General features: G+C 36.8%; 5 protein-coding genes across 5 annotated transcripts; 2 read left to right on the top strand and 3 right to left on the bottom strand.

The window, feature by feature from the left end:
- Nucleotides 1-1,234: 1,234 nt before the first annotated feature.
- TRIADDRAFT_60963 (uncharacterized protein) lies at nucleotides 1,235-3,783 on the bottom strand (the record flags this gene model as incomplete). The annotated part of the gene is made up of 14 exons (XM_002116891.1): nucleotides 1,235-1,355; nucleotides 1,467-1,534; nucleotides 1,607-1,696; nucleotides 1,759-1,823; nucleotides 1,936-2,049; nucleotides 2,168-2,312; nucleotides 2,415-2,516; nucleotides 2,598-2,648; nucleotides 2,757-2,849; nucleotides 2,968-3,068; nucleotides 3,258-3,353; nucleotides 3,460-3,577; nucleotides 3,644-3,662; nucleotides 3,719-3,783. 14 exons carry the CDS (start codon nucleotides 3,781-3,783, stop codon nucleotides 1,235-1,237), a joined length of 1,248 nt encoding a protein of 415 aa, XP_002116927.1.
- A 1,653-nt stretch (nucleotides 3,784-5,436) lies between these two features.
- TRIADDRAFT_60962 (uncharacterized protein) lies at nucleotides 5,437-6,811 on the top strand (the record flags this gene model as incomplete). Its single annotated transcript, XM_002116953.1, has 4 exons — nucleotides 5,437-5,578; nucleotides 6,072-6,141; nucleotides 6,402-6,447; nucleotides 6,551-6,811. The coding sequence occupies 4 exons, from the start codon at nucleotides 5,437-5,439 to the stop codon at nucleotides 6,809-6,811; spliced, it is 519 nt and encodes a 172-aa protein (XP_002116989.1).
- Nucleotides 6,812-7,601: 790 nt separating this feature from the next.
- TRIADDRAFT_60961 (uncharacterized protein) lies at nucleotides 7,602-12,865 on the bottom strand (the record flags this gene model as incomplete). Its single annotated transcript, XM_002116890.1, has 10 exons — nucleotides 7,602-7,619; nucleotides 7,979-8,205; nucleotides 8,252-8,330; nucleotides 8,617-8,671; nucleotides 8,802-8,871; nucleotides 8,999-9,131; nucleotides 10,488-10,634; nucleotides 11,057-11,296; nucleotides 11,841-12,474; nucleotides 12,765-12,865. The coding sequence occupies 10 exons, from the start codon at nucleotides 12,863-12,865 to the stop codon at nucleotides 7,602-7,604; spliced, it is 1,704 nt and encodes a 567-aa protein (XP_002116926.1).
- Nucleotides 12,866-16,213: 3,348 nt separating this feature from the next.
- TRIADDRAFT_31849 (uncharacterized protein) lies at nucleotides 16,214-17,797 on the bottom strand (the record flags this gene model as incomplete). The annotated part of the gene is made up of 3 exons (XM_002116889.1): nucleotides 16,214-16,414; nucleotides 16,934-16,974; nucleotides 17,713-17,797. The coding sequence occupies 3 exons, from the start codon at nucleotides 17,795-17,797 to the stop codon at nucleotides 16,214-16,216; spliced, it is 327 nt and encodes a 108-aa protein (XP_002116925.1).
- Nucleotides 17,798-25,318: 7,521 nt separating this feature from the next.
- Nucleotides 25,319-25,588, top strand: TRIADDRAFT_17961 (uncharacterized protein; the record flags this gene model as incomplete). The annotated part of the gene is made up of 1 exon (XM_002116952.1): nucleotides 25,319-25,588. A coding segment is annotated over one exon (270 nt), but the record flags the coding sequence as incomplete, so codon positions are not given.
- Between the last annotated feature and the right edge of the window lie 1,700 nt (nucleotides 25,589-27,288).

The raw sequence follows: 27,288 nt of genomic DNA, 5'->3' as shown, positions 1-27,288 counted from the left end.
TTAATAATTATATTGATGATAAACTATATATTTGTAGTAGGAGGTAGACTTATGAAGGCAACTTCATCATTTCCATTAAAATTTTCAGGTCGTTTGCTCTTTCCTATCGTAATTGCGTTTAAATGTCATGATTATTGTCAACTACATTGTTATATTTATAAGTTTTAACATTTAATGTAAAGTGTTTTTTTCAAACACCTTAGCTGCATTAACTGTAAACAAAAATCATTATGATATGATAATGATAGCAATATTGATTGTAAAATGTGGCATCTTATTTACTACATTATCAGACAGAATCACTGTAATTATTATTTCAAGTAGAGAAATAATGATAAGCTAGCATTTTCCTGATGTAGATGTAGATATCTTAAGCTTATGTCAGATGATACTCAATTTGCAATATAACGAGTGAAAAATACATGTTTGAATTAACCTATTGGGCTTGAAAATTAGTAACAGCGTTAATTAATATGACGATTCTGAGTTTCATTCTGCAAGCTCAAACCTCAGAACATAAAAATTTTAATCTTCTCTCGTGTGAATTTGTATCCTGTAAAAAAGTGATCAGGTGATCTATTTTACTGGGCGTATTTAGGCCTATTGGCTTCTAATTACTTTAATTTAGACTTAGTTTAAAGCGTAGCGTGAATAAATGAGGTTGCGTATAAATATTTAAGATTTGTCCACAAAATGTTATCATCAGAACTACCTAACTATAATATACTCGAAGGATACGGAGAAGGGTCAAAAAGGTTATAGTTTTAAGCTAGAATTTTTATAGATTTACACGCGTAGTGTTTAAGTATGGTTACATATTATACATGTTATATATGACAGGAACCGAAATCAATCACATAACGGTATGTTGCTCAACGCTGGCTAGGCATAACGAATTATTAATTTCCTTAGTCAGAATGGATTTTTGCTATAGCCCTTCTTCTCAAGCAATCATTTGAGTTTTACGTAAATAATTCGAATAACTCGTATAGAATGCATTTATCTTTGAAATCCTTGCGTGGGTTTCGTAGTATACCCAATTAATATATTCCATGACGAATTTCACAAGCGATTGCTTAAACAATTTTATTCAGACAAATCTGCAATTCATTAACAACAGTACTGCCGCATATATCGTAAATTATCAACTAATAAAAGTAACTTACGAGCAAGAAAGTTGAGAATAGTATAATTTGGCATCATCACTCATAAAATGTTATTTTTTAATTAAAAATTATAAACGTTCAATAATAATAGCGGAAGCACCACCACCACCGTTGCAGATTGAGGCCATACCCTTACTTCCAGGCGTCAATCGATGAGCAAGGTGACCAACGATTCTAGCACCAGACATCCTACAAGTTGAATGAAACAAATTGATATTGCATATTAATAATATCATCATTGATTTTAATGTCACATACTACTCCTACTAAGTGCAAAATACTCGTATGGCATAAACCTACCCAATTGGGTGGCCTAAGGAAACCGCGCCTCCGTCAATGTTTACCTTGGAGGGGTCCAAACCTAATAACTAATTTACGAATTATAAAATATTAAAGATGTTTAATATTTAAGTAATAAGATCATAAGGAAAGTGGGTTACTTTTATGTTGGCTAATACAACAGCACTGAAAGCTTCATTGATTTCGATCATTTCAAAATCATCCTTCGTTGTACCGGTCTTTCTCATTGCCTATAGGTAATGAATAGTGTCAATAGTCTTAGAGATACTTTGACCTAGAATGATTTCCTTACGAGTTCCATGGCTGGTGCTGGGGCAGTTGGGAAGTCGATTGGAGCGTGAGCTGCATCAGCGTATCCTATAAATGATTAAATAAAGAATTGAATTATTTGTAATTTTGTTCTATTTCGAGAGTAGAGACATTGTTACGAAAGGTATCGCTATGAAAGTAAAGTATATATTTAGCTTACCAAGTATACGAGCAAGAGGCTTTACTTTCAATCTGTCTGCAGCTTCCCTGGTCATTAGGACGAGAGCAGCTGCACCATCGTTAAGGGTGCTAGCATTCGCTGCGGTGATGGTTCCTATAATTTTAATTAATTGAACTCAGTACAAATCCTGATGTATTGCATACTAAGAATTCTAGGCTTTATATGTATTTTATAGGCGTTACAGTAACAGTAGCAATTAGGTTAAGTTTACCGTTTTCCTTCTTGAAAACGGTTTTTAAGGATGTGAACTTTTCAAAGTTAACTTTACGAAATTCTTCATCTTCTGATACAACAGTATCCGGACGTCCACGTTTAGATACAGCTACTGGGGTGATTTCTGATGCAAATTTCCCACTCTAAAGTTCCGGTAAATGTAATTAGTTTATTTTAAGTAATTGGTCAATACAATGAATGGGTAGAATCCTTTATTGTTGGCAAGGAGGTTAGTAATAACGTACTTCTGTGGCAGCAGCACTTCGCTTGTAAGATTCAATTGCGTAATTGTCTTGTTCTTCACGACTTATACCATATTTGCTAGCAGAATTTTCAGCACAAACACCCTAAGATAATATTATTTGCAACCTAGCGTTAATTTATATCGTAATAATTATAATAATGCTGTTGTTTGGATCATGATTTACCATGTGAATTTTGTTGTAAACGTCAATAAGGCCATCATGAACTACAGCATCCTACAAAACGACATACGTTTACCTTTAAATACTTTCGAAAAATAATTTATTAATAATGGAAATACTGTATAGTGGCGATAAGTTATGCAACAATAAATATCACCATACCACCATCATAGCTCCGCCATAATTTGGAGCATCGCGGCCAACCAGAAATGGTACCTGAGACATACTTTCCATGCCTCCCGCAACCATGACATCCTATTGTTAAGATAGGGAGGAATGGTTTGCATTCATACTGCTACTACGGTCAGTTATTGTAGGTTTTGTAAGGAAGCAATTTCATTATTACAGTCAAGTACTAGCGTATTTTGCTTACCTGATCTCCAACAGCTAGATTTTGAGTAGCCATCATGATTGATTTCATACCTGAGGCGCAAACCTTATTGATGGTGCAGCAAGGGGTAGATTCCGAAAGACCTATCATAGTGAAATAGGATGGTAAGCGTTAACGATAGATAATTAGGTTTCGAAAATCGTAATACAATGTAAAAAATTCGTTATCTACTTTGGTCTATCATTATTAATATGTGCATGAAGGTGGAGATTAGTCATTGACAAGTAATTTCTGAATTAGTTCAATGAAAATCGCAAAGGTTCTATACCAACCTGCCCCTAGAGCAGCTTGTCTTGCGGGTGCTTGTCCTAATCCAGCTTGACAGACATTACCCATGTAGACTTCCTTGACATCATCGTTAAGGATGCCTAGTATTTAAGTTGATTGAAAATACGTTGAAAAATTACCGTAACTACACCGTTGATATTTTTGGATTAGCCACAGGTGTATACTAGTAAAAAATTTGATACTAACCTGCCTGATTGATTGCATTGGCAATAGCGATAGAACCGAGTTTAGTAGCAGGTATAGATGCTAATAAACTACGAAAGCTGCCCATAGGAGTCCTACTTGCACTAGCAATAACGACTTCCTAAGTGCGAAGTATTAACATATTTTTCACGTTTCATTCAGTGCTCTAATTGTACTCATCACTCACATCCTTTCGATATACGAGACTGTAGTAATTGTAATGACATTTGATCGCTAAGCAAAACTAGCGAATATTACTTACCTTGATACTGGAGGAAGTCGATAGGCAACGCTGACATTTTGTCTGAATGGGAAGAGTGTTTCCATTAAGGATAATAATATTGTCAGAGTAGACGAGTATACGATAATAGTGTGAAGCTTTGAACAGAATAAATTTTAGTTTTTCCAATCAGAAAATTGAAACTAAACTAGATGCTTTATCTACAAAAGGGAGAATAAATATTCGTGTCGAGTACAAGTATTTCCTTCATTGTCTGACGAATCATTGTGACCACTGAAGAATTTATTTCTACCGTAGATGCTTTTATAGACATTTTTGAGACAACATTATAACGAGATCGTGCGTGTCGAGAGAAGGATCAATGATTCATTGGTTATGTTCTTTTCTTTGGTTTCTACCGTAGATGTTTTAGAGACATTATTAAGACAACACAGTCAGGGTCTTGGATCCTATCCGATGCCAAGAGCAGATGTACATTGTCCACGTTATCATCCATAACGGAATTGTGCAAGTAGGAAGAACGATCCATGCATGATTCATTGATTGTGCTCTTGTATTTAGTTTCCATATACTGGCCATTCTGCACGTCTATGTTACGTGTCGAAGCAGGCATCATTGCTAACATTTCGCTATCACGATCACCTTGCTTGCTCATACAGTTGTTGATAACCATAAAAAAAAAGAACACTCTACAGTCAAGGACTCGTTCCTCGTCCATGATGTAGTAGATCAACTGTCGAACGCAGATGCTATCACAACAAGCTTAAGATCGATATGCAAACGTCGATCCATGTACTGTATACGATCAATAATGAACAGTTGCAATAACTCAAGTCAATTCGAGTAAGGTTAAGATAGCAATAGAATATCATTAGACAATCTATCAATATCGTTAAAGGCTTTCAAACAAGAATACAAGTAGGATACAGCCATCAATCGTAGACGAAAAGCGCCAGCTTGAGCCATGATGTCTTCTAAAACCGGATGGAGTTGAACAGTGGGCAGGGCTGATCGCGATCGATCGTTCTCAAGCCTCGTCTCTACATCACGATCATCCATCCGACCGTCCATACCTGCGCCCATATTCATTTCTATTACCTCGATCGTCGTTTGACTGCATCGGATGGCTGCAACTGGACACCACACTGCGCATGACCACCATCAACCGAGTGTCATCCTGTCAGAAAAAGACTAAGGTGCGATGTAGAGACTCTCGAATAATATATTAACATTTGACTGCATCCGATGGCTGCCCCTGAACACCACACTGCATATGACCATCATCAACCGAGTGTTGTCCTGTAAGAAAAAGATTAAGTAAGGTGCGATCTAGAGACTCTGTCTAATAATTCTATTAAAGGTCTTCTTCTGCGGCCATACGGAATGAGTGTTGCGGCCTACTTTCCCTTTACTTCAGTACTCAAGGCAGACTGAGAAGCTCATGTTTCAGTGCGCAGTCGTGGTGAGAAGCAAACTAATTGCGTCATTGAGGACAAAAGTCTGTATCACGTGACCAAACTTGGTCACAAACACTTGGATGCTTCTGGCCGCGTTCACGGCAAAGTGGTCATACTAATCATAGAGCGTTCTAAACTGCTTGCGCTGTAAAGGGTTCAATCATATCGAGTTGTCTGCGGTTTCTTGTTCAATATTACCTTGGATTGGCTGGCAGTCTTTTCTTCATCTGGGCTTATTTGGTTTTGGATTTTATACTACCGGACAAAGTGGCTACTAGCAAGATGGGTGCTCGCGATCTTCCTGTTTGGATTAAAGTTTGGTTTTTCATATCGTCAGTCATTTGCTCGTGGGATGCAAGTTTTGTCTTATTGCGCCCACATTCCATGCCTCCAGATGGCAAATACAGCCAGTACTTCAGCCCATGTAAGTGCTATCATAATGTGAGTTGGTGACAGTAAACATTCGTCCCTTTGCTTAATGGTGCTGCAAGATAGCGTACGAGTACAACAAGAGATCAGTCTTGATGCTGAATGAGGAATCAGATGCTGTCTACTTACTCATGACTAATTGAGCGTGGTATTCCTAAATAAGAGATAGCGCTTGAAGCAATAGTTGGCATGGATTGCTTTACTTTACATTCAAACAATGAACTTGTCTAACATACGTACAGTAGAGTAGACGTAGAATGGTGTGCTGGGACAGAAGGAGTAAAGTAAGCCATAATGGCAATCTTCAATGGGTTAAGCAAGCTGTCATTCCTTCGATATGTAGACAGAGTTAAGTTGGATTCAGCCATAATACTAGTATAAAGCATCCTTGCTGTAGCACCATCAATGCTTAGCTAATAAACCTCAAATACTCAATCAGGATAAGATGAACAAATTTGCTTACATTTTGATTGTTGATATTATATTAGATGCCCTGTACCTAGGCGTTGACAAAAAGTATGGAGATTTGGAGGATACCTTCATCATTGGCCAGGCTTGGTAATGGTACAATACAAATGGAATTCTATTGCTTTAGTTTAAGCATTGCAATTCCTCCCTTGAATTGTTGTGTAGAGTAAAAAATTCAGATGAAAATGAATATCTATCGTAACTTTCAACACTCTATTCTGGTTGCCATTGTGATAACAGTGCAGTAGAATACAGTCTGTGAAGAGTGGCGGAATAATTTACAAATGAACAATAAACATTTTCTCGGTCTGTGATTCAAAATGTTTCTTCATCTTTTTACTTCTTAAAAGGTGCAATGTGGCAGAAGTTGTAATGATGCTCTTTGTAGTACTCTTTGTAAGCCACTACAATAATCTAAAGAATTTTTGGAATTGTTCTAGTTTCATCTTCTTAATATTGATTTATGGTATTAAAATAATATGCACATTACTAATATTAGGGCTCATCAAGCCGTGGCAAGGGTTGGATATTTTCATTGGTAGTGTCTACCATGACATTTTGGAAAACAGTTGTTTTCTTGATCCAGTACACAGATATTTGCAATGGTGCACATCAACTCAACGCTGTTGATTTTGAAACTGCTCTCAAATTATTTTACATCCCCAACGGTATATGGATCGTCATGAGCCTTTTGGTTATGGCTAGCACCTGGAGTTACCTTTCTGGTGCTCTTTCAGGCGTAAAGAGTAAGAATGAATAGTACTTTTCAACACTGTCTTTGCTGTGTGATCGGGTATACCACGTTTGTGTTTGTGCTTATGCTACAAAATAACCTTAAATATGCCTCTTGTTCCTTGGTAGAACATTAATTGTTGTAGATAGGTAGATAGATAGATGTTATAATATTTCAACACTCCTTAACGTTAGCATTATAATTCACTGTCAGTTTTCAAAAAGAATAAAATTTGACCTTTAGAATATCTCGTGCTGTGCAAGGATTGCGTAACATTGCATTTTCAGAATATTCCATTTATTACTGACATTCATTGATGATATTTCACACAGTTCAATCTCTCTAAAAGTTACTCTCCTTACAAGGCATTGTTGAGACCATATTCAAGTTCTCACACTACGTGTCTACTACTACTAAATCAACTAATAATCTCTATTACAAAGCTTGCATATGAGAAACGGTTATACATCCCAGTAATGAAGGTGTGATATAATGGCAATTTATTGGCATTATATTGATAATTTGTAAGTAAATAAAAGTCATGATTGAAGAAATAATGGAGTAAATTATTTGATTTATAGCTGCTAAAGTAGCCCTAATTTGTAACGGTTGAAAGATTGCCGTACTAAGGAGTAAAAAAGTTTGTCAGATTACACAGTATGAACATGTCTTCGAAAAGTCTCGTAACTATGGATAAGCATTATTTTTATTTATCTGTAGCCATAAAAATTTTGAGTTATTAGAATATAGTTACAGTAATTATAGGATGTGAAGTATCGTACAATTATCAAAGGTGTTCTGGTATTGCAGAATTGGATCAACCATCAATGATATCCTACATTCAGACAAAGTAGAAAATAAATTTGTAATACAAAATAATGTTAAGTCTTTCATACATTGTGCAGTAAAGTACTAGCCAATATTGCATATTATTAGGTCGGGTCCAACTTTATTTCAAATTACGACGATAAATAGATAAGACTACAGAACAGCTATGCAGTTTATAATTCAACAGAACAGACATGCAATTTATAATTCAATACACAATGAGAGAATATCTCATCTACTGCTTAGAAAGCGTTTCACTGTATCTATACTATGAATACCCTAAATATGGCTTATTAACTGTGCGCATTATAAATGTACAATAAAGTTTAATCTTGTAGCCAAAGTTACACTGAAAGCAATACTAACCTCATCAGGCATTCGGTCAACAATAAAAAACTCGTCTTCTTGCTTTGAGTTGGAACCTTTATTAGTAAGTCTCTTCGCTTGGCGTTTATTTCTTTTGGGGTCTTTGTTTAATAAATTACTATATCCTGGTAGTTTTCCATTCGTAACGTCCTCACTAATCTGTTCGAAAATTTCATCTGTTGTGATAAATTTATTATATACTTTATTTAGTACAAGCACAACATAGCCTATCATAATGAATAGATATATAAATAAATTACTATACATGAATACCTTTCTTTGCATTAACTTTATCGTCTTGACCAGGTTTAGATGGAAATAAGGAAATGTATTTAATATCAGGCGGAAAATACTAATAATTACAAAAGAGTTTGCAGTCATACACCTTGCTATCAAGTCGTTCCCTTCCGTTTACATGTTATACTCGTATATGCAACTACGACGTATTGCAATAATATTTTAATTTAAAATTACTATAAACAGTTTACTGTATGACTGTTAGTATCGGTTGATTTTCTAATTTACATTACGCTATTGAAATAACTATTCTTGTGGTAGTAGGTTTAGGTGAGATGAAAGTTACTGATTTGCTAAAACAGTAGATTTAAGTGTGATGAAATCGTTGTTTTGACGCTTACTATTACGTAATTCAGCTGAGCTTCCACTTGCTTCATTTCTTCATGCAATTCTCCACTACGAATCATAGTTGAAAATAATACAGTCTATCAAATTAGCATCGTATGCAATATACCGCAATGTTTAGACATGCAATAGTATTTACTACTTAATTTGCTTATGACTTTTACAGACAGCCATTTCTAACCTGTCCTCTGTTTCGCAGTTTTTTAACTTTTTACGCAACGATAGATACCTTCGAGTTAGCTTTTTCTTTTCTAGGAAAGTAAATACGGAAAACTCACAACTAGATTTCTTATGCAAAGATAGATAGTGTACTCTCGCAGGCAGGTTAATACTTTAGTCTAAATATCTAACGATGATACGTTTGCAGTATTGGCTTACCAAAAAATTTCACTTTTTTATATTTCTTGGCATATTTAGCTGCTTTTAGTTTAGACTTATTCTGCTTCAGTTGTGAAGAAAGCTTCTCTATTAATAGCTCTTTTTCTTGACGAATATTGTCCTGCAACTTTGGCTACATAAATAGTTAAAAAGTTAAAAATGGTATCGTCAATAACAACTGTTTGTACCGCTCTCAGATTAAGCTTGTTGAGCTTATAACGAGATAGTTATTTTCAGTGTGATAGTTGAATTATTATATTGGGTAATGAAACTTATATAGTGTAAATTATAGAGAGTGCTAGTAATTTCTATGATTGTAGTAAGAGCGCTTATACCTCTGTAATAAGATCCACAGTAAGATGAATACTGCATGGCAGGTTGAATGAAAAGTGTAAATTGATCATCATACTACTTTTTACACTAGCATAGCAAGAAGTATTTTTTATGAAATCTTTACAATCATCAATTCTAACTTGACATAGTGTTTATTCTGACATTCCCTTAAGTTGTTATACTCGATACAGAGTACAAGTCGTGATGAATCGAGACAGAAATACGATAAATACTGAAAAATATTGAAAGTTGATTGGTAGTTTATCTAGATTGAAGGCTACAATATAGCATCTTGAAAGCGTTAACTAAAATGAAGTGATGAGATTATCACGATATACTGTAGATTACTAAAACGAGCCAATTCAATATACTGTACGTCTATAACTGCCAATTATAATTGACAGTCATATACGTGTAACACAAATGAAATTGGAGTTCATGATCACTTCCGCAACAGATGTAAGAGGTATTGAGGAGCTAAATGTAATTGCTTAAGTTAATATACGATGTTCGTATTGCATAACATAGGTTGCATTTCTGTATGCTATAATTAGTAGTCAATAAACTTTCAATAAATAGGAGAGTTTAACGTCATCATCTTTAGATTCCGCTATTTTTACTGCCGTCAGAGTCCCATCATTTCATTACAGTAGTGAACTACTGTAGTTAATACATCAATATACTATCGTTAGCAATATAGTATATACCGTAAGAGTGCAAGCTAGCAGGTTGATCGCGATTTTCACGTACTCGTATAGACGTACCAGAACGGTATTTTGACTGAAAATCTATTATATTTCAATTGTATCAATTCCTTTATTATGTACTACAGTCTACAGGTAACAATTCGTAGAGGGATATTAGCCTACAAAGTAGAGAATGAAATTTCCAGCTCTCTAAAATGCATTGCTAACCCGCAGCTGAGCTTGATTCGAGTTTAGTAACTCGATAAGCACTCTGAAGTTTGAACTACTCAATCGGAATAGTTTTTGCTAATACCATACCCAAGAGAGTATGGTAAATTCTTATTTATTCACGACGATTATGCAAAATAACCGTGCAGTCCGATTTATCCAGGATAAGAATCAAGTCAAGTAGTTTCTGCACTGGATGGCGTAGCAATAACGTTTTATGCATACTGATCGCGTTTACTTACATTCCTCAGTAATCTTTCAGCGTCTCTCATTTGCCGTTTAAGAGGTTTTTTCGTTTCCTTCGGATTTATTTTTTGCTTTATCGAAGCTTTAGAAGCAAAGCTTCTGGCAGGTTTCTGTGATGACGTACTGCGATTATTTTTATCCATCTTCATGAGCAGCAAAGGTGCTGCATAGTCCAGGTAGAAATTGACCAAAAGCCAGGTGGCAAGCTTGGAACAGTAGTTTGATATCTGGTAGTCAATGAGTATACGTACTGTATAATACGGTATAGTAGTCGAGTATCGTTACAGGACTACGCTGGCTATGGTAGCGTATCAGCGGGCAATGCACTGAATACATACATACTAATAAGGTAATCTAGCTAGCATACTGTATAGCTATTGTACTAATGTCCATACAGTACTGCAACTGGCTGATTAATTAAATAACTATTCAAATATCCATTCAAATATCCTTAAAAAATCACTACTAGCAGTTAGAAGTACGCTCTGACTAAACTGCAAAAGCTATCTCCGTAGTTACATGGTAGAGCTTCATTCATAATTCAAATTTGAAACCGCATTCTCACCGGTGATTCGCGCATAGCCGAGTGGCGAGGATTACAACTCTCTCGAAGAGTATGACTTGAGGAGGGAGACAGCAGGGATGCGCTGTTGCGAAATTTTATAGGTACGGTATCCAGAATGCGAACATGAGAACTAGTTTTGCACACATCAGGCATACAAAGTAAGTCTACAGCATATAGGAAGTAAAAGAACCAACTCGACATTGAAGCGAGATCGCGTAAATCACATTCCGTTTTTTCTTTCTTTTTAGAGAAAATGTATACGGTACCATCGTTTTATTTACTAAAGTACAGCTACAGGTGGAACAGAGCGATACGTGATGGTTTCGATAATAATAGTTATAATGAAGTAGGCAAGTTATACGTATATACTATTTGTAGTTAATGCTATAACCAGCTTAGAAACAGTAATTTATGTCTCTAACTACCATTTAGTATATACCTACTATATAAACAGAGCGATGCAGTGTAATTTATTATTATAATAAATAAATACATGACATTCTCAAAAGGTAGTCATATTGTTGGAAGTTAGCTAATATAATTAGCTATTATAAACAGCTCAGAAATAGCAGTTTAAGTCCGTAGCTATAGTACAATGACAACCTATTATTATACACGCACAAATGCATGATAGCATGATTTTATAAATTTTAAAGTTGAGCGACAGAGATTACATACAGTACAGAGTTTTCATTCATGTTCTAGTTTCGGCTATTCTTCATCTGCGCTAACGAAACACGTCTATCGGCAGTTAAGAAAGTTGTTTCCACACGGAGGGATTTACTTTACATCTTTGACAAGAGTTTTGAGATAGATCCTTCTTTTTAGGAATGTAAAAGCACATTCCACAGTAAATTTTACAATTTTTCAATCGGATGCCGCATGCATTACAGAATCGATATCTGTTAATATTAGTCCATATTAATTTTCTTCTGACATCTGGCTGCAAAGAGATATCCCTCCAAAGCGGTGTTTGAGTTGTGCCACATGACCTACACCAATGGACAAGGTGATTCTCTTGATGGTATATATTTTCAATTGATAATGGTTGTAGACATCCCTCTGTTACTAGGCAATACTGCGCGCTTGTGTCAAGGCAATCCGTTTCGAATGGAAATTGATAGAAATCACTTGTTTTAGATGATGTAGACATCCGATCTTCTTCATTGTCACTCTTGGAAGTGTTATGAAAAGTGTAGTGAGTAGACAAGTGTAGCTCATGTTGGCCTTGGCCAGCCTTTACAGCAGTGTCAACTGTAAATGTAACCACAATGGAATGATCTTCTTGTGCAGATGTAAAACACTTGCGAGGCTTCTTTTTTCTTCTAGAGAAGTTATGAGTTAATCCATTTGTTAACTTACGCGCATTGCGGATTGCGATACAGCTTGCACCCGGATGGGAGCGTAGTGAAGTACAACTGCAGGAGAGAAAAGGCGATGTCAAGTTACTTTCAATTTGTATGCAATATCATAGATTGTAGACATATCAATTTCCCGGAAAGTAAACGGAACAAAAATTGACGGTAAAGGATGATGCCGCTGTAATTGACGTATATGCAATTATGCATGCATACATCATACTAAATGAACTATCGAGGATAATACTGGGATAATTTATACAAGTATGACACCTCGATGTCCAGGCGAGTAAACAGCACTGTGAGAAATCGACGGTAGAGGATGCTACTGGGATAATTGATACGAGTACATGGATGACATCGCGATGTCCGGACGAGTAAACAGCACTGCGAGAAATCGATGGTAGAGGTCTAGAGGATAATACTGGGATAATTTATACGAGTATGACATCTCGATGTCGAGACGACTAAATAGTACTGGGAGAAGTCGATGGTAGAGGATAATTTATATCAGTATATGACATCTGGATGTCTAGACGAGTAAATATAACAGTACTGGGAGAAATCGACGATAGAGGATAATTTATGCCATCTGGATGTCTAGACGAGTAAATATAACAGCACTGGGAGAAATCGACGGTAGAGGATAATTTATACGAGTATATGCTATCTCGATGTCTAGACGAGTAAATCGCACTGGGAGAAGTCGACGGTAGAGGATAATAATTTAATTTATACGAGTATATGCCATCTGGATGTCGAGACGAGTAAATATAACAGTACTGGGAGAAATCGACGGTAGAGGATAATTTATACGAGTATATGCGGTAGAGGATAATAATTTAATTTATACGAGTATATGCCATCTGGATGTCGAGACGAGTAAATATAACAGTACTGGGAGAAATCGACGGTAGAGGATAATTTATACGAGTATATGCGGTAGAGGATAATAATTTAATTTATACGAGTATATGACATCTGGATGTCGAGACGAGTAAATAGCACTGGGAAAAATGGACGGTAGAGGATAATCTAGGCTGTATAAGCAGGGACTGGTACTACTAAATGTTCAGCCAATCGCTTGCTGAATCAGCCATTGGTATAATGTCCAGTCAGATTTGCATGTTGAATTCTCTTCCCTTTTTTAAGGGATGTTGCCGCCATTGCGCGTTTTTGCTTCCATCATAAACTATGAAAGATCGAGTAGTCAATGGCTTATTTGATAGTAATACTTTACTGGCTGCTGTTTAATGGCAGAAGGTGTACAAGAACAGTCAACATGCATACGTATCTATCTACAATATAGTTCTAAATTGAGCAGAGTCCTTTATTGGTTCCCCAACCCAAACTGGATGACGAGTATGATATTTTCAGTGGAAGTGATTGCAAAGTATTGCATAGTCAGCCGTTGCTAGTCTTTTTTTTCTGATTTCACAGTAGGATATTGCATAGGACTTATGCCATGAAATGTTCTAATACTTAGCTCAAATAGATTATACATAAATAAAAGAAACGTCTGCGAGTATACCTGTCGCCACATGCTAAGTAGTGCAATCATCGATTCTTGCTGAAGCCGTGCAAGAACAGTTAACTTGTATTTAAAATTGTACACCTTGATACAGTGTGCAATCGTCTATTGACGATATTTTCAGTGGAAGAGATTGCAAAGTATTGCATAGTCAGCCGTTGCAAGTCTTTTTCTGGTTGCGCAGTATTATATTCCATAGGACTTGTGCAATCAAATGTTCTAATACTTAGCTCAAATGGATTATATGCAAATAAAAGAAACGTCTGCAAGTATACCCTTTCGTGTTGAGCTACTCATAGAGCCCTTGAGCTAATTCTGCGTATTCGTTAACTGTAGATATTAAATAATGCTATACGCGTATTACTTTAAGCCTGTCGCCACATGCTAAGTAGTGCAATCATCGATTCTTACTGAAGCCATGCAAGAACAGCTAACTTGTATTTGAAAATTGTACACCTTTAAGGTACGTTCACACGATGAACTTTTTCCAGGACTCCCATAATAGACGATCGCCCGTTTAGCGTATTTCCAATCCAATATGTAGATTACTTAATACTCCAGAGCATCGTGAAAGATTGTAAACCTACAATAACTTTTCTGTGATTGCAGAATAAGCTTGTCGTCACAGACTGACTGTAGGGTATGTTGAAAACATCAATTCAACCTTCTTCACCGTTGCAGTTCTTGTTGCCACTTGCAACTCAATAACTAGAATTGTCTAAAAACAGTCAACATGGATGTACATATATTTCTTATCCATGTAGAGTATTGTATTGTAGAGTGCAAATATTAGTTCAACTTTCTTCACCGTTGCGGTGCTTTACTTGTTGGCATGTGATATTGCTTAATGACTGAAGTTGTGCAACCACAGCCGGCATAAGTGCATATCTCGTATATGTAAAAAAATGACCTAAAGTCGTGCATGAACAATCGACATTGGTGTATCGCTATACATACAAAGAGTTGCATCCAGCAAATATTAATTCAATCTTTATCGTTGTTGCTGTACTTTACTTATTGCTACTCCATAGTTTCGAACCGTTGTATTTTTTACTCAACAATTGTTGGGATAAAAGTTAAAGTAAATACTAGTATGCCATCTTTCTGAACTAAGCTAGTAGAATATTTATTATTTTAGATCAGTTTAAACTAATGCCACTACTGCACTTGAATTTGCATAGTACAGATCCTATAGCTGTCATAGACTTAGAAGTACTAATGCCTGTTAATATGATAGGGTGATAAAATGCATCTAATGCTTCTCCGTTGCTCTATACATAAAATGCTTAGAAAAATGTCCAAATCTTTCTTTTCCATGATAATGAATTTAAGGAGAAAGACTGTTATTCATTTTAATTTACAAGTGCAGGTTATCAAGTCTGTTTTAAAATCGTCCGAGAATGCTAACCGAAATCACGGTCATCAAATTAGTTCATAAGTGGTCATTGAAATGACATGCCTTGTGTGAAAGAAGTCCATTTTACAGAAAGTATAATGAGGCACCAACTGCAAAATTCTACAATCTACTACATCGCCAACAATCTTGTAAGGTGATTTGAATTTAAATAGACACAACACCAAAGTGGCGTAACCATGCTATCGCTTATACACGTATTGCAATTTTTATTCAATTCCTTTACTCTAATAATAAAATCGATTTTTAGGCTATCTCACAAGCTGCTTACGTAGTAGAGGCATAGTCAATTAACAACTTGCTATCATAATATCATCCATAAAAGTCATAGCCTACAAGTAAGGGATCAACTGTCTGAATTAGCGTATTCTATTGACATCGATCACTGTTGATGGCGCTATTATCTTGTTTGCTGTTAAAAGTAGAAAATAGATACCATCATTATGCTATTACCAATTTGCCATTATCGCTCTGTTTTGTTTAAATATCAGTATGCGTTGAAAAAGATCACTGGTGCGGTATAGAATTATGGTATTTGTTCTTAGTACATGTAGTAGATCACTTGGAATATCAAGCTGTTAATTTTTCGCATCTTCAATTGCAGGCGTATTAGTTGCTATTTGTTCCGCGTTGAGCGATTTTTGGTGTCTACAATTAGAAGAATAGCGGAGACATAAGTATAAACTGTACAACGTAGGATAATTACACATACAAAATTAGACTGTAGGACTAAAGAAATTAGTCAATTTATGAAAAGTAATGCTGTAAGTGTGGACAACCATTTGTGAAAGTATTTTATTACACAACATCAATTAGACAGCGGATGTCATGGCAAGACATGGATATCTTGATACTTACAAATAAATGCGAGTCAATTGAATGAAGCCAGTGGTGCCAAGAAACATATTGACACTGAATAAGTAATAATTTTTCGGTATGATCACCAAGCAATAACGAGCCCAAATGCACCCGGTTGCAGCAAGAGCTCCGCTTTGTCGAACACTAAGCTTCTCTGGAGGTCTTGCCATATCGGCTAAGCCGGCAATCACTAAGGCCTATTACAGAAGGAAAAAATTGGATATTTCCTTTCTTAATGGAATATCAATGAAGTCATGGTAGGAAGGTAGGTTACAGTATGTAGCTATTTGTAATGTAGGTGCAGCATCTATTCGGCATTAAAGTACAGGCTATTCCTATCCAATTTCATTTTATCATTGGAAAGACGTTGCAGGTGTTGTAATTGCCCGCAGTCTATTTGTGTACAAGTCAATGCATTCTCGAACTTGCATACCATTGAATAGTGGCGTGCAAGCAAAATCAACTATAATTTTGGGAAAAATATGTTCATCATTGGCGCGAGCGAAGAGAAACTTGCAGTAGCAGACGCTATACTACAATCCATATATGGCACAGGCCACGTTTTTTTTCATCAAAGGTTAATAAGGTTTGAAATGGCAACATAATAATCTAATATAAGTACTTTATGATTACAGCACAGTTTAACAAGTAGCTTAGATCATCTATTCGGCATGCAAGGTTATTCCTTATTACTGCGTATTAATTAAATGCAATACCCATTTGACAGTTGGTGCCCAGAAATGAACGGTTTTCGGTCCTGTTGAAACAAAGAGTTTTAGGTTAATTGAAATCTTGATAGTTACATAGACTCGTAAGTGCACATTTCATAACATACTCGTAAAGGCAGATATTCAATGAAGTGGTTATTGCTTTGCAAGTCAATGATTTACGTTTTGTAAGTTTAGAATGAATCCACATACCAATGTCTACGCTAGCAACTTTCAATCAATCTACTGGTTGCTGTCTCGCATAAACAATCCAGCAACAGCATCACTGCTGCAAGAATTGATTTATTCAGATGGAGCATAGCTTGTTATTAACTGTATTTAGGAAAGGAAATGCACTGAAAATGGAACGATTATGATTGATACGCATACTGTAGATAGACTGGCGATACTTTCAAACTCTATCTACGCGTAGTTACGATAAAGTTGGGGATACAATATGGAATCTGATACTAAGTCAAATCTTGAATCAGCGATCCACTGTACGCTAACTTGGATACTTTGTAAAATAAATGACCAAGTTATTGGATAAGCGAGTGGATAATAATCAGAGTCTGCCAACGAGATGATGCATGATACTACCATATAAAAGGGTGCGTGTAGCAAAAGAAAGCATTTGATAACTAGCAGTTTGTACGAAGCTTATGGCAGTTGGGGAAGGCATCAAGCAAATACTAACTTGATTTGGACTGAAATTCATGATATGAGTTATCGAAGTTGTCTAAACGTCATTTCTAGTCAGTCATGTTGTGTATTATTTTGGAGTTTACCTGCAGGGTGATTCCAAAAAGTTTGGTAACGACTGGGGACCAAAGGATCTAAGCGAGTGATAATTAAACGATATAAAGCACTCATTTTTCCAATTTACAACCACAACGTTGTACTGGCTCGTCAATGGCTCTAAGAGGATAGAAAAATAGTATTTCAATATTCAATAGGAAGGAAGATATTGTACAAGTTACTCCATGCTGGAAACGCTTGCACACGTCAATAAACAAAGGTTGCACAGTGCAAACGGATTGAATAATACACGTACACTGTATGAGAAAGTATTGTCACTAATAGGCGATCCACGATGACAATCAATTAGCTACTAGCATGTACATTATACAATCAGCGCGTTTTCAATCCCAATGGTTGGTTAAGCTAACATGCAATGGACTTTACAGCTGTTTCTTGCAAACGGATTGAATAATACACGTACACTGTAAGAGAAAGTATTGTCACTAATAGGCGATCCATGATGACAATCGACTAACTACTAGCATGTACATTATACAATCAGCGCGTTTTCAATCCCAATGGTTGGTTAAACTAACATGCAATGGACTTTACAGCTGTTTCTTGCATGATACAATGACTTTACATAGATTGAAATGGTCTGTATTTTGAATCAATGAATAAAAATGGCAGCTTGAGCAGTTTCTACAGCTTCAACTCGAAGCCAAAGCAAGATGCTACACTCCAACAGTAGAATACACATACGTCGATTAGGATTGTTTAAAATGATGCTATCGCTGTAAGATAATATTAGTTGATTTAAAGTGTTGGTTTGAGTATTACAATTTTGGGCAGCAGCAGCAGCAGTAAGTTTTGAGTGGATTGATGGCTAATGAGTAGCCAATTTTTTTTTCCAAGTTGATCTTCTCCCAGTTGAGTGGAACAGGAAGCAAGACCTTGCTAGGCACTTTGTCTACAGTGTCAGTATGTTGTCTGTGTACAGTACATTGTACCGTACCATGGACTGCTGAAGAGAAAATTGACCTTGCTTGGCACTTCGTCTACAGTGTCAGTATGTTGTCTGTGTACAGTACATTGTACTGTACCATGGACTGCTGAAGAGAAAATTGACCTTGCTTGGCACTTCGTCTACAGTGTCAGTATGTTGTCTGTGTACAGTACAATGTACTGTACCATGGACTGCTGAAGAGAAAATTGACCTTGCTTGGCACTTCGTCTACAGTGTCAGTATGTTCTCTGTGTACAGTACAATGTACTGTACACAGAGAACTGCTGAAGAGAAAATTGACCTTGCTTGGCACTTAGTCTACAGTACAGTGTCAGTATGTTATCTACAGTACATTGTACTGTACACAGAGAACATACAGTACAGTACTGAAGAGAAAGTTGACCTTGCTTGGCACTTAGTCTACAGTGTCAGTACTGTATGTTCTATGTGTACAGTACATGTAGTACAGTATAGTGTACAGTACTGTACTACTGTATCATGGACTGCTGAAGAGAAAATTGACCTTGTTTGGCACTCAGTCTACAGTACATACAGTGTCGGTATGTTCTCTGGGTACAATACATTGTACTGTACCATGGACTGCTAAAGAGAAAATTGACCTTACAGTACTTGGCACTTAGTCTACAGTGTCAGTATGCTCTACTGTACAGTACAGTAGAGTACATTGTACTGTACCATGGACTGGTGAAGAGAAAATTGTCAGACCAGTGTCAGCAATAGTATGTGTATAGTGTACTATGCACATAGAACCCTCAAGAGAAAATTCCCCTCCCTACTGAACTACAGTTGAAGAGAAAATTGACCTTGCTTGGCACTTAGTCTACCGTGTCAGTATGTTCTACGTGTATAGTATACTGTACAGTGTACACATACTGTAGAACCCTCAAGAGAAAATTCCCCTCCCTACTGAACTACAAACTACAGTAGTGTAGGATGAAGTGTCACTGTTACGTCAGGAGTGTACAGTGTACAGTACGGTGGTTCTGTACTGTACACTGTACAGCACACGCGCCGTGGAGAGAAAAAATTGGCGAGGATGATTTTGCCTTGGGTTTCTATGACGAGCACAGCACTCTTTTCAACGCTATCATGCTAAAGTACTTTGCCATCGATAGTATGTTGCAAACTAAAGTGATTTCTTAACCCGGGCTTGAAGAGGTGAAAAAGTGTTTCCATTTCCTAGTCTAGTCTGTCGTGCTGGCAGTTAAAAGTACTGTACTGTACAGTAGAGTCCCAAGATGCCACAGTCCAGTCCAGTACAGTACGTACAGCAGCACTGTACACTGTACACTGTCAAGTACACAGTCCAAGTGACGTCATTCCTGTTTGGAAGTACTGTACACTGTAGTCTACCGGTTGTACCGGGCTGGCTCTCCTTGCTACAGTACATGGTACTGGAAAAAAAGAGACTGCACTATGCAACCACGACAGTAGCAAACACCACCGCACCATTGGTTGCATTGACTAGCGCAAAGCAATCGAGTGGCAAGATCAAGCTAATGGTAGGAAAATTGCCATCCAAGCTGGAAAGAGCATCCTCCCTTGAACGTGGAAATTGACCATTTGCAATTGGATTTGGCCTTGTTAATTTACTGTAGACATCTTCAATCAAGTTAGTGGACCTAGTTTAGCCAATGGATGATGCTATACTGTTAATGACAATCGTTCCGTTGTAGTATATTAGTCCATGACAGTGGAAATCGTTAAAAGTGGCCTGTCCATCGTGTAAGTTGGGGCTGGAAGAAGAGTGTTGGCGTCCATTGTCGAGCGTTTTTGCCATACTATTGCAGACTTGATTGGCTATACCGGAGTAGACAGGAGGATTACTAGATCAAACACTGGACAAGAACAATTTGATCCACCTATCTTACGCTCTTTCTACCATCGACTACCATACCATCTGCAATCGTTAGCCTAGACTGTTTTGAAAGTGTTTGTTGTTGGGTGAAAATTGCCGACGCCAAAATGATGCCTCTCTCTTTGATTGAATCGCAAAGTTACGGTGAAATTTTTGAACGGCTGGACATTGATAATCTTAGCCAAATTCAAAGTGAACGAGTCAAAAGTTTTATCAAAGCAGCTGGACTGGATGATAATATGGCCGTCAAGGTAAGATGATGATTGCTTTAGTAGTCTACTTGATGACAACCATAAAATCACCAACAATCATGCTCAAGTACGATGGCAATGAGCCGTTCAACCCAATTACCATCATCACCGTCAACTTGTTTCAATCCTTCATGGACGCCTTGAAATTGGCATGCATCATTTATGTAAATGGAAATTGTAGCTTGATCGTACTGACGCTGCACTACTCCACAGCAGTAGGCAATGTCTTTCACTTGCTGCAAGCACCATCAATTTGTCTACGCGTAAACAGCCTTTCAATTATTTGGACATTTTTTACATAGGTACACTAGATTGTCTAGACCCATCTTAATCCTAAATTGCAACCAACATGGAGACTCGTAGGCAGTAACTGTTTACTCATGACGCGTAGGATTGACTTTCTCACTTTGCAAACTCTACTCCATTCTCCTTCTACTGTACACATCGTCATAGCATGTCATGACTTTGCTTACCCAATTGTATCGCTTCTACATACGAGTATACCGCCATATCAAACAGTGGTCAGATTTACACTTGAATCCATGCAGTGCCATTTGCTTTGCCATCATGCTATTTTCACTTTATTGTACATTGCTAGATAGCATTTCAGTATGTCAAATTTTTCAACCAACTTTGCCTTACAAGTCAGATAGTTGGCTTTTTTATTTTCAACAGTCGCTATCGACCGCCACTTTTCAACTGTGAAATGCCAGTATTCCTACCCGTAGCCTTGTGCTCGAACTGCAATAATTTATTGAAAAATAAATACAGTATACTTGCAATTCTGTCGACAGGGCGAGGCAGGATTGTTGGTCATTTCAGGTCAAAAGTTGTGTCGGATCAACAAGTCTACTTACATGTTGTAAAATGAGTAAAGTGCAACGATGATGCTATTTTCACTTTATTGTACATTGCTAGATGGCATTACAGCATGTCAAATTTCAACCAACTTTGCCTTGCAAGTCAGATAGTTGGCGCTTTTATTTTCAACAATCGCTATCGACCGCCACTTTTCAACTGTGAAATGCCAGTATTTCAATGCTACCCGTAGCCTTGTGCACCATGTGCAATAATTAATTGAAAAGTAAATACAGTGTACTTGAAATTCCGTCGACAGGGGGAGGCAGGATTGTTTGTCATTTCAGGTCAAAAGTTGTGTCGGATCAACATGTCTACTTACATGATTGTTCGTATCCATCATTTTCAACCCTTACCACACTCTTCAGTAGCTTGAAGAGTAGCACTTTTGATCCCCATTGTACATAGTAGCATGTTGTAAAATGAGTCAAGTGCAACGATGATGCTATTTTCGCTTTATTGTTCATTGCTAGATGGCGTTACAGTATGTCAAATTTCATCCAACTTTGCCTAACAACTATCAGATAGTTGGCTCTTTTATTTTCAACAGTCACTATCGACCGCCACTTTTCAACTGTGAAATGCCAGTATTCCTACCCGTAACCTTGTGCACAAAGTGCAATAATGAATTGAAAAGTAAATACAGTATACTTGCAATTCTGTCAACAGGGCGAGGCAGGATTGTTGGTCATTTCAGGTCAAAAGTTGTGTCGGATCAACATGTCTACCAACATGATTATACTTCTCCATCATTTTCAACCCTTACCATACTCTTTAGTAGCTTGAAGAGAAACACTTTTTATCCTCATTGTACATAGTAGCATGTTGCAAAATGAATAAATAAATAAATACGCGTAGGAGAAGTAAAACTCGACTGTACTACTTAGAAGTGAGGTAGTTGGGTAGCTTGTAATTCAATTTTAGCCACTACAATGAGCACACCATACCGTGATTTAAAAATTATTATCAATTCAATTATACGCATATAGACAGACAGTACGTGTCAGTTGAGTAGTTTTCGATTCAATTCCTGCAGTTGCCATAACCCAACACTAATTGTACACTCATGGATGTGTATGCCTAATCAATGCAAAATCATAAAGCGATAGAAAGTGCCTCTACAGTACTTGCAAAATGGGCTATCTCGAGTGCGCTAAATTGAAATTGCAACTTTACTGTACTACTTGGAAAGGATGTAATCTGTAATTGAATTGAGATTTGGAAATTATCACTAATTCGATTATACTGCTACACTACAAGAAATGCCACTTTAGCAGCTTTTAATTCCATTTATAGAGTTGGCATGAAACAACTCCAACTAAAACGATGCTGGCTACAAGTATACGTAGACAAACATTCTTTATCGAATCCAAGTCGTGGATTGACATAACTACCCAAAACACCATACTGATGATTGACCATGTCAAATTCAGGAGATCGTAAAGCGTTATACAGTGCAGTAGAGCTATTTAGAGAAAAAAGGACAAAATAAAACGTATCATACTTGTGATTGTTCATGACCAGTCTAGCACCATATTAAACAGACATAATAATAATAATACCAGGTGTTTTATTACCATGGATTTCGAAAAGCAGGATAATCATGTTGTGATCTTGCTGTACTGTATTAGATAAATACCTCCTGAAATCCGTACTGCTGTCTCTACCCAAGTTTTCCATCGAGCCTTTCTACAGCATGACCTGCTACTCATGAAGGATGAGAAAAAAAATTACTACTAGAATTTTATTTTAACCAAAAGTAAACAATAGAATCCATTACTATAATACTGTTGCGGATATGTATTACAGTAATTACAAAGTCTAAAAAGAAATAATTATCTACTTATGGATATCCTATAACGCAATTTAGAATGGACGATAAAAAGTCCATTATAATTATCCATAGCTCACCAAGTTAAATGATCTCCTGTTACATGCTATTCATGTACTATACAGGCATGGACAACAAGTACAAATTTGGGTAATCCCGTCAGCAGAACTGAGATGACTGTAATGATAAAATTGACTTATTCCAACACTTAACTGAAATACTTTACGTAGGCGCTGTTGAAATCTTGGCTAAATCGCTTGGTACTTGAGCATTGCGCATTACAAGTACTAAATATCCAATAGTAGTTTAAAGGTTAATCCAGTAGCGTCTGTGTAGGTAGGAATGGAGGGAAGCCAATAAACGCTACATGATACTATTTTAGCAAATCTTCAAAACTATTTGAAAGAACTTTAGTTCCATTTGAAAGGTACATTAATTACTTGCCACCCGCTCTAGTAGCAACGCGCTTGCATTCCCATCGAGGGTATAGAATAGATCAATGGGGTATAAAAATTAGTTACTATTCAATTTTGACCAGTTAATCGCTTACCCACATGATAAGGCAGCGTTAAGACTTGCTAGCTACGATACACTTCAATGCTTTTCAATTATTTATACTAAGTAAAATGATATTTTGTTGCCTATCCAAATTTAGATATTGCAAATAAGCGGTTTTGACAGACTACATTTTTTCAATCAAAGTCAATTCAGTATCGTTTTACGTTTGATTGCTATGGCACAAAATGATCTAGACTTGGAAAGCTACGATTCCAGTAAGTACTTTTATTATAGCGCATATTTTTTGATTAACTTAATCTTGATCAATAATTGCAATTGATATGAGTAATGTTATATTGCTCTCAAATAGTGTTTACGGTAGATAATCACAATCTGTTCTCATCGTTGTTAATATATTGTACACTTTTATGTCTTATGTAATACTCGTAAATTAGTGATTTTAATATCGAGCGCCAGTACTGAAGGATATACGTATACCCTGCACAATTCGTCAATCTCTTCTTTTTTTAGCGATTGCAAATAATAGATTTAAGTGCTAATAGTATGACCACTGTTGCAGATGATAATGCTCCGCCTTTGGCTGCAATTGATCCAGGCATTGTTCAAACGGTATTAAGCGAAGGTAAAAGAACTTCAATGTATTAATGTTTGTATTTAGACTATCGCTGGATTGTAGAAGTTGTTATTGAGTACCGTTGTGGTAGCTTAAAGACGTTATAATGAATAGTTTACATTGATTAGCTACTGATAGACTGCGGGATGATCAACCCATTTATTTACTTTGTAAAGATTCTAAAAATACTTTTGGTGTTGAATTTAAGTAGCCCAAGATAAAACGGATAGTGAGCCTGTTAATAAAGCTCGACCCGCACCATTAATTCCTCCACCACCAACATCTGGTAAACGTTCAGATCAAGTTATTTCATCCTCTGTGCGCACCGATATTTCGTTTTCATCAAGATCTGGACAAACGACTTCGCCTCCTTCAATGTCACCTCCACAGTCTCCTATTGAGGTTAAATCCTCTCGTTCCATGACTGATAGTCAAATCTTTACTAATAGTGGACACAGTGGAGGTAATTGGGCTAATTTTGCATCATCTGACTCTACGCAAGCCTCACAAGCGAACCCAGGTTGGGCAAATTTTCCACTGACTGCTTCTTCTAATGGGAATCAAACTCAACAGTCTCAAAATGAATCCTCTCAACCAGTTACGCAACAACAAGGCGCTATTTCTCAATCTACCTCTCGAACATCTAGCGCAAACCAAAACTCGAAATTGATAGAAGCAGACCGCGATGATTCAAGATGGGAGATAAAATCGCAACAACGTGATATTTACGAGAAACAATTTTTGACGTTAGTAAAAGATGACGAAACGGGTTTGGTTTCTGGAGCAATTGCTAAAAATCATTTCTTAAAATCCAAACTTGATAAACAAGAATTGAGCAAAATTTGGAAGTTGGCTGATGTGAATATGGATAATGCTTTAAATTTAGCGGAATTTTGTATTGCTATGCATTTGGTGATATGCAGGAAGCATGGGCTTAAAGTTCCGGACACACTTCCGACTGCTTTAGAAAGAGAAGGTAGCAATATTCTTCGACAAATTGCCTTCTAATAGTAACGTTAAAGTTTTAAGAATTCACTGAATGTATTCTTTATTCTTTTATTAGCTGATCCATTTGCTTTAGAGTTACCAATCCAATCTGATAGTCCACCACCTCCATCATCTGTAGTCCCTGCTGCTGTTTCCACTACACCGGCAAAGACTACACGAGTTTCTAATCAGCCTAATACACCTACTACGATTGCTACGATTAAAAATACTCAAGTAACTACTACTCCTGTCAAGACATCTCAAGCTTTCGGTAGTCCGTTTAAAAATGCTTCGGAACAGTCTCAGCCTATGCCGGCACCTAGTTGGTCATCAGCTACTGCAATGATACCACCTAATATTAAAAGTGGGAGTGATTGGATTGATTCGTCATCGGCTTCACCTGCCAAGCGACCAGTAGATCAAATGCATACTGAGGTATTCCTTAACAATTAAAAAAAATTGTTATGAAAGTAAACTCAAAATTTCAATACATATGATGCATACAAACGTGTTAGACTACTGAATAGCATACTGAATGCTTTGTAGTAACAGGTCCTACTGATTATAATTATTATTTTGCCCTTTGAATTAATTATAAGGGTAAATGTATTCCTTGCTAATCGGCATTTTCATGAATATCACATATGAAAGCATTATCCGTTAAATTTTACGTTAGGATGCCATTTCTGGACCTCTTAAGCAGCCTCAGGTTACAAGAACTGATGGTAGATTTAGAAATTTATCTGATCCTACGGCATTTACAGCCATGGCGAATGAACCACAAATGCAACCACAGCCGTCAGTATTGCCACAGCCACTTTCTCAACCACAGTCTATGCAGCAAAATTTACCAGCCCCATCAGAAGGGCAGCCGCAGAGCATTCAGGCCACTACTCCAGAATCTGTAAAAGTAAGTATAACGTTTCTATTTGTGGAATACATTTTGCTATACTGCATAAGTGCACATTAGTGACTTGCACTATGCGCTGACTTGACAGTAGTCCGATTTTCGGGCCACTGTTGCAATTCAATGCTGCATATTGTTGCGTATTGCAGTCTTTGTTCAAGTTAAAGGTACATTTTTACCGTATTGTTATCTTCTTTTTATTGAAAGGTATCAAAGAAAACTGATGCAATTAAGTTGGCTCCTCCTCCAAGTAAATCACAAATTCTTTCTGCGTCTGCTAGTAAAGGTATGAAGGATTACTTAGTACGTTAAAGATCGCATTTTATTCAATGCTTGCGCATATCCAGATGACTTATCTTTGAATGATTACAGTAACGGGAGGGAAGTCCGCAACTCCACGGCCGAGAATTTCTCCGAATCTACGTACTTCATCCCTTAACGTTTTACCAATTTCTAATCTTAATAAGAAACTAGCGGAAGCTTCTACTACAAACAATGTCGTATGTGACTTCTACAATAAATTAAATTTATTCATTACCGATGAATGTCATAAATTCTAAGAATACTAAGCTATTGATTAGTACACAAACCTTATGTTACTAAATAAGTTGCTAAAATTGATAGTTTTTAATTTAATTTGCTTTACTTCTATTGTAAATAAGACGTTATTTTATCGTGATCGTTATAGGCGAATGTATCTGAAGTTGTAGCTGAAGAACACCGCATTACTGAGGAAAAGATCGACAAGCGATCAGAAGTTTCTACTGCAAAT

Source organism: Trichoplax adhaerens, genomic scaffold (assembly GCF_000150275.1).
Source record: "Trichoplax adhaerens TRIADscaffold_19 genomic scaffold, whole genome shotgun sequence".
Classification (NCBI taxonomy): domain Eukaryota; kingdom Metazoa; phylum Placozoa; class Uniplacotomia; order Trichoplacea; family Trichoplacidae; genus Trichoplax; species Trichoplax adhaerens.
The sequence above is the reverse complement of the archived record's forward strand: the minus strand, read 5'-3'. Positions and strand labels throughout refer to the sequence as shown.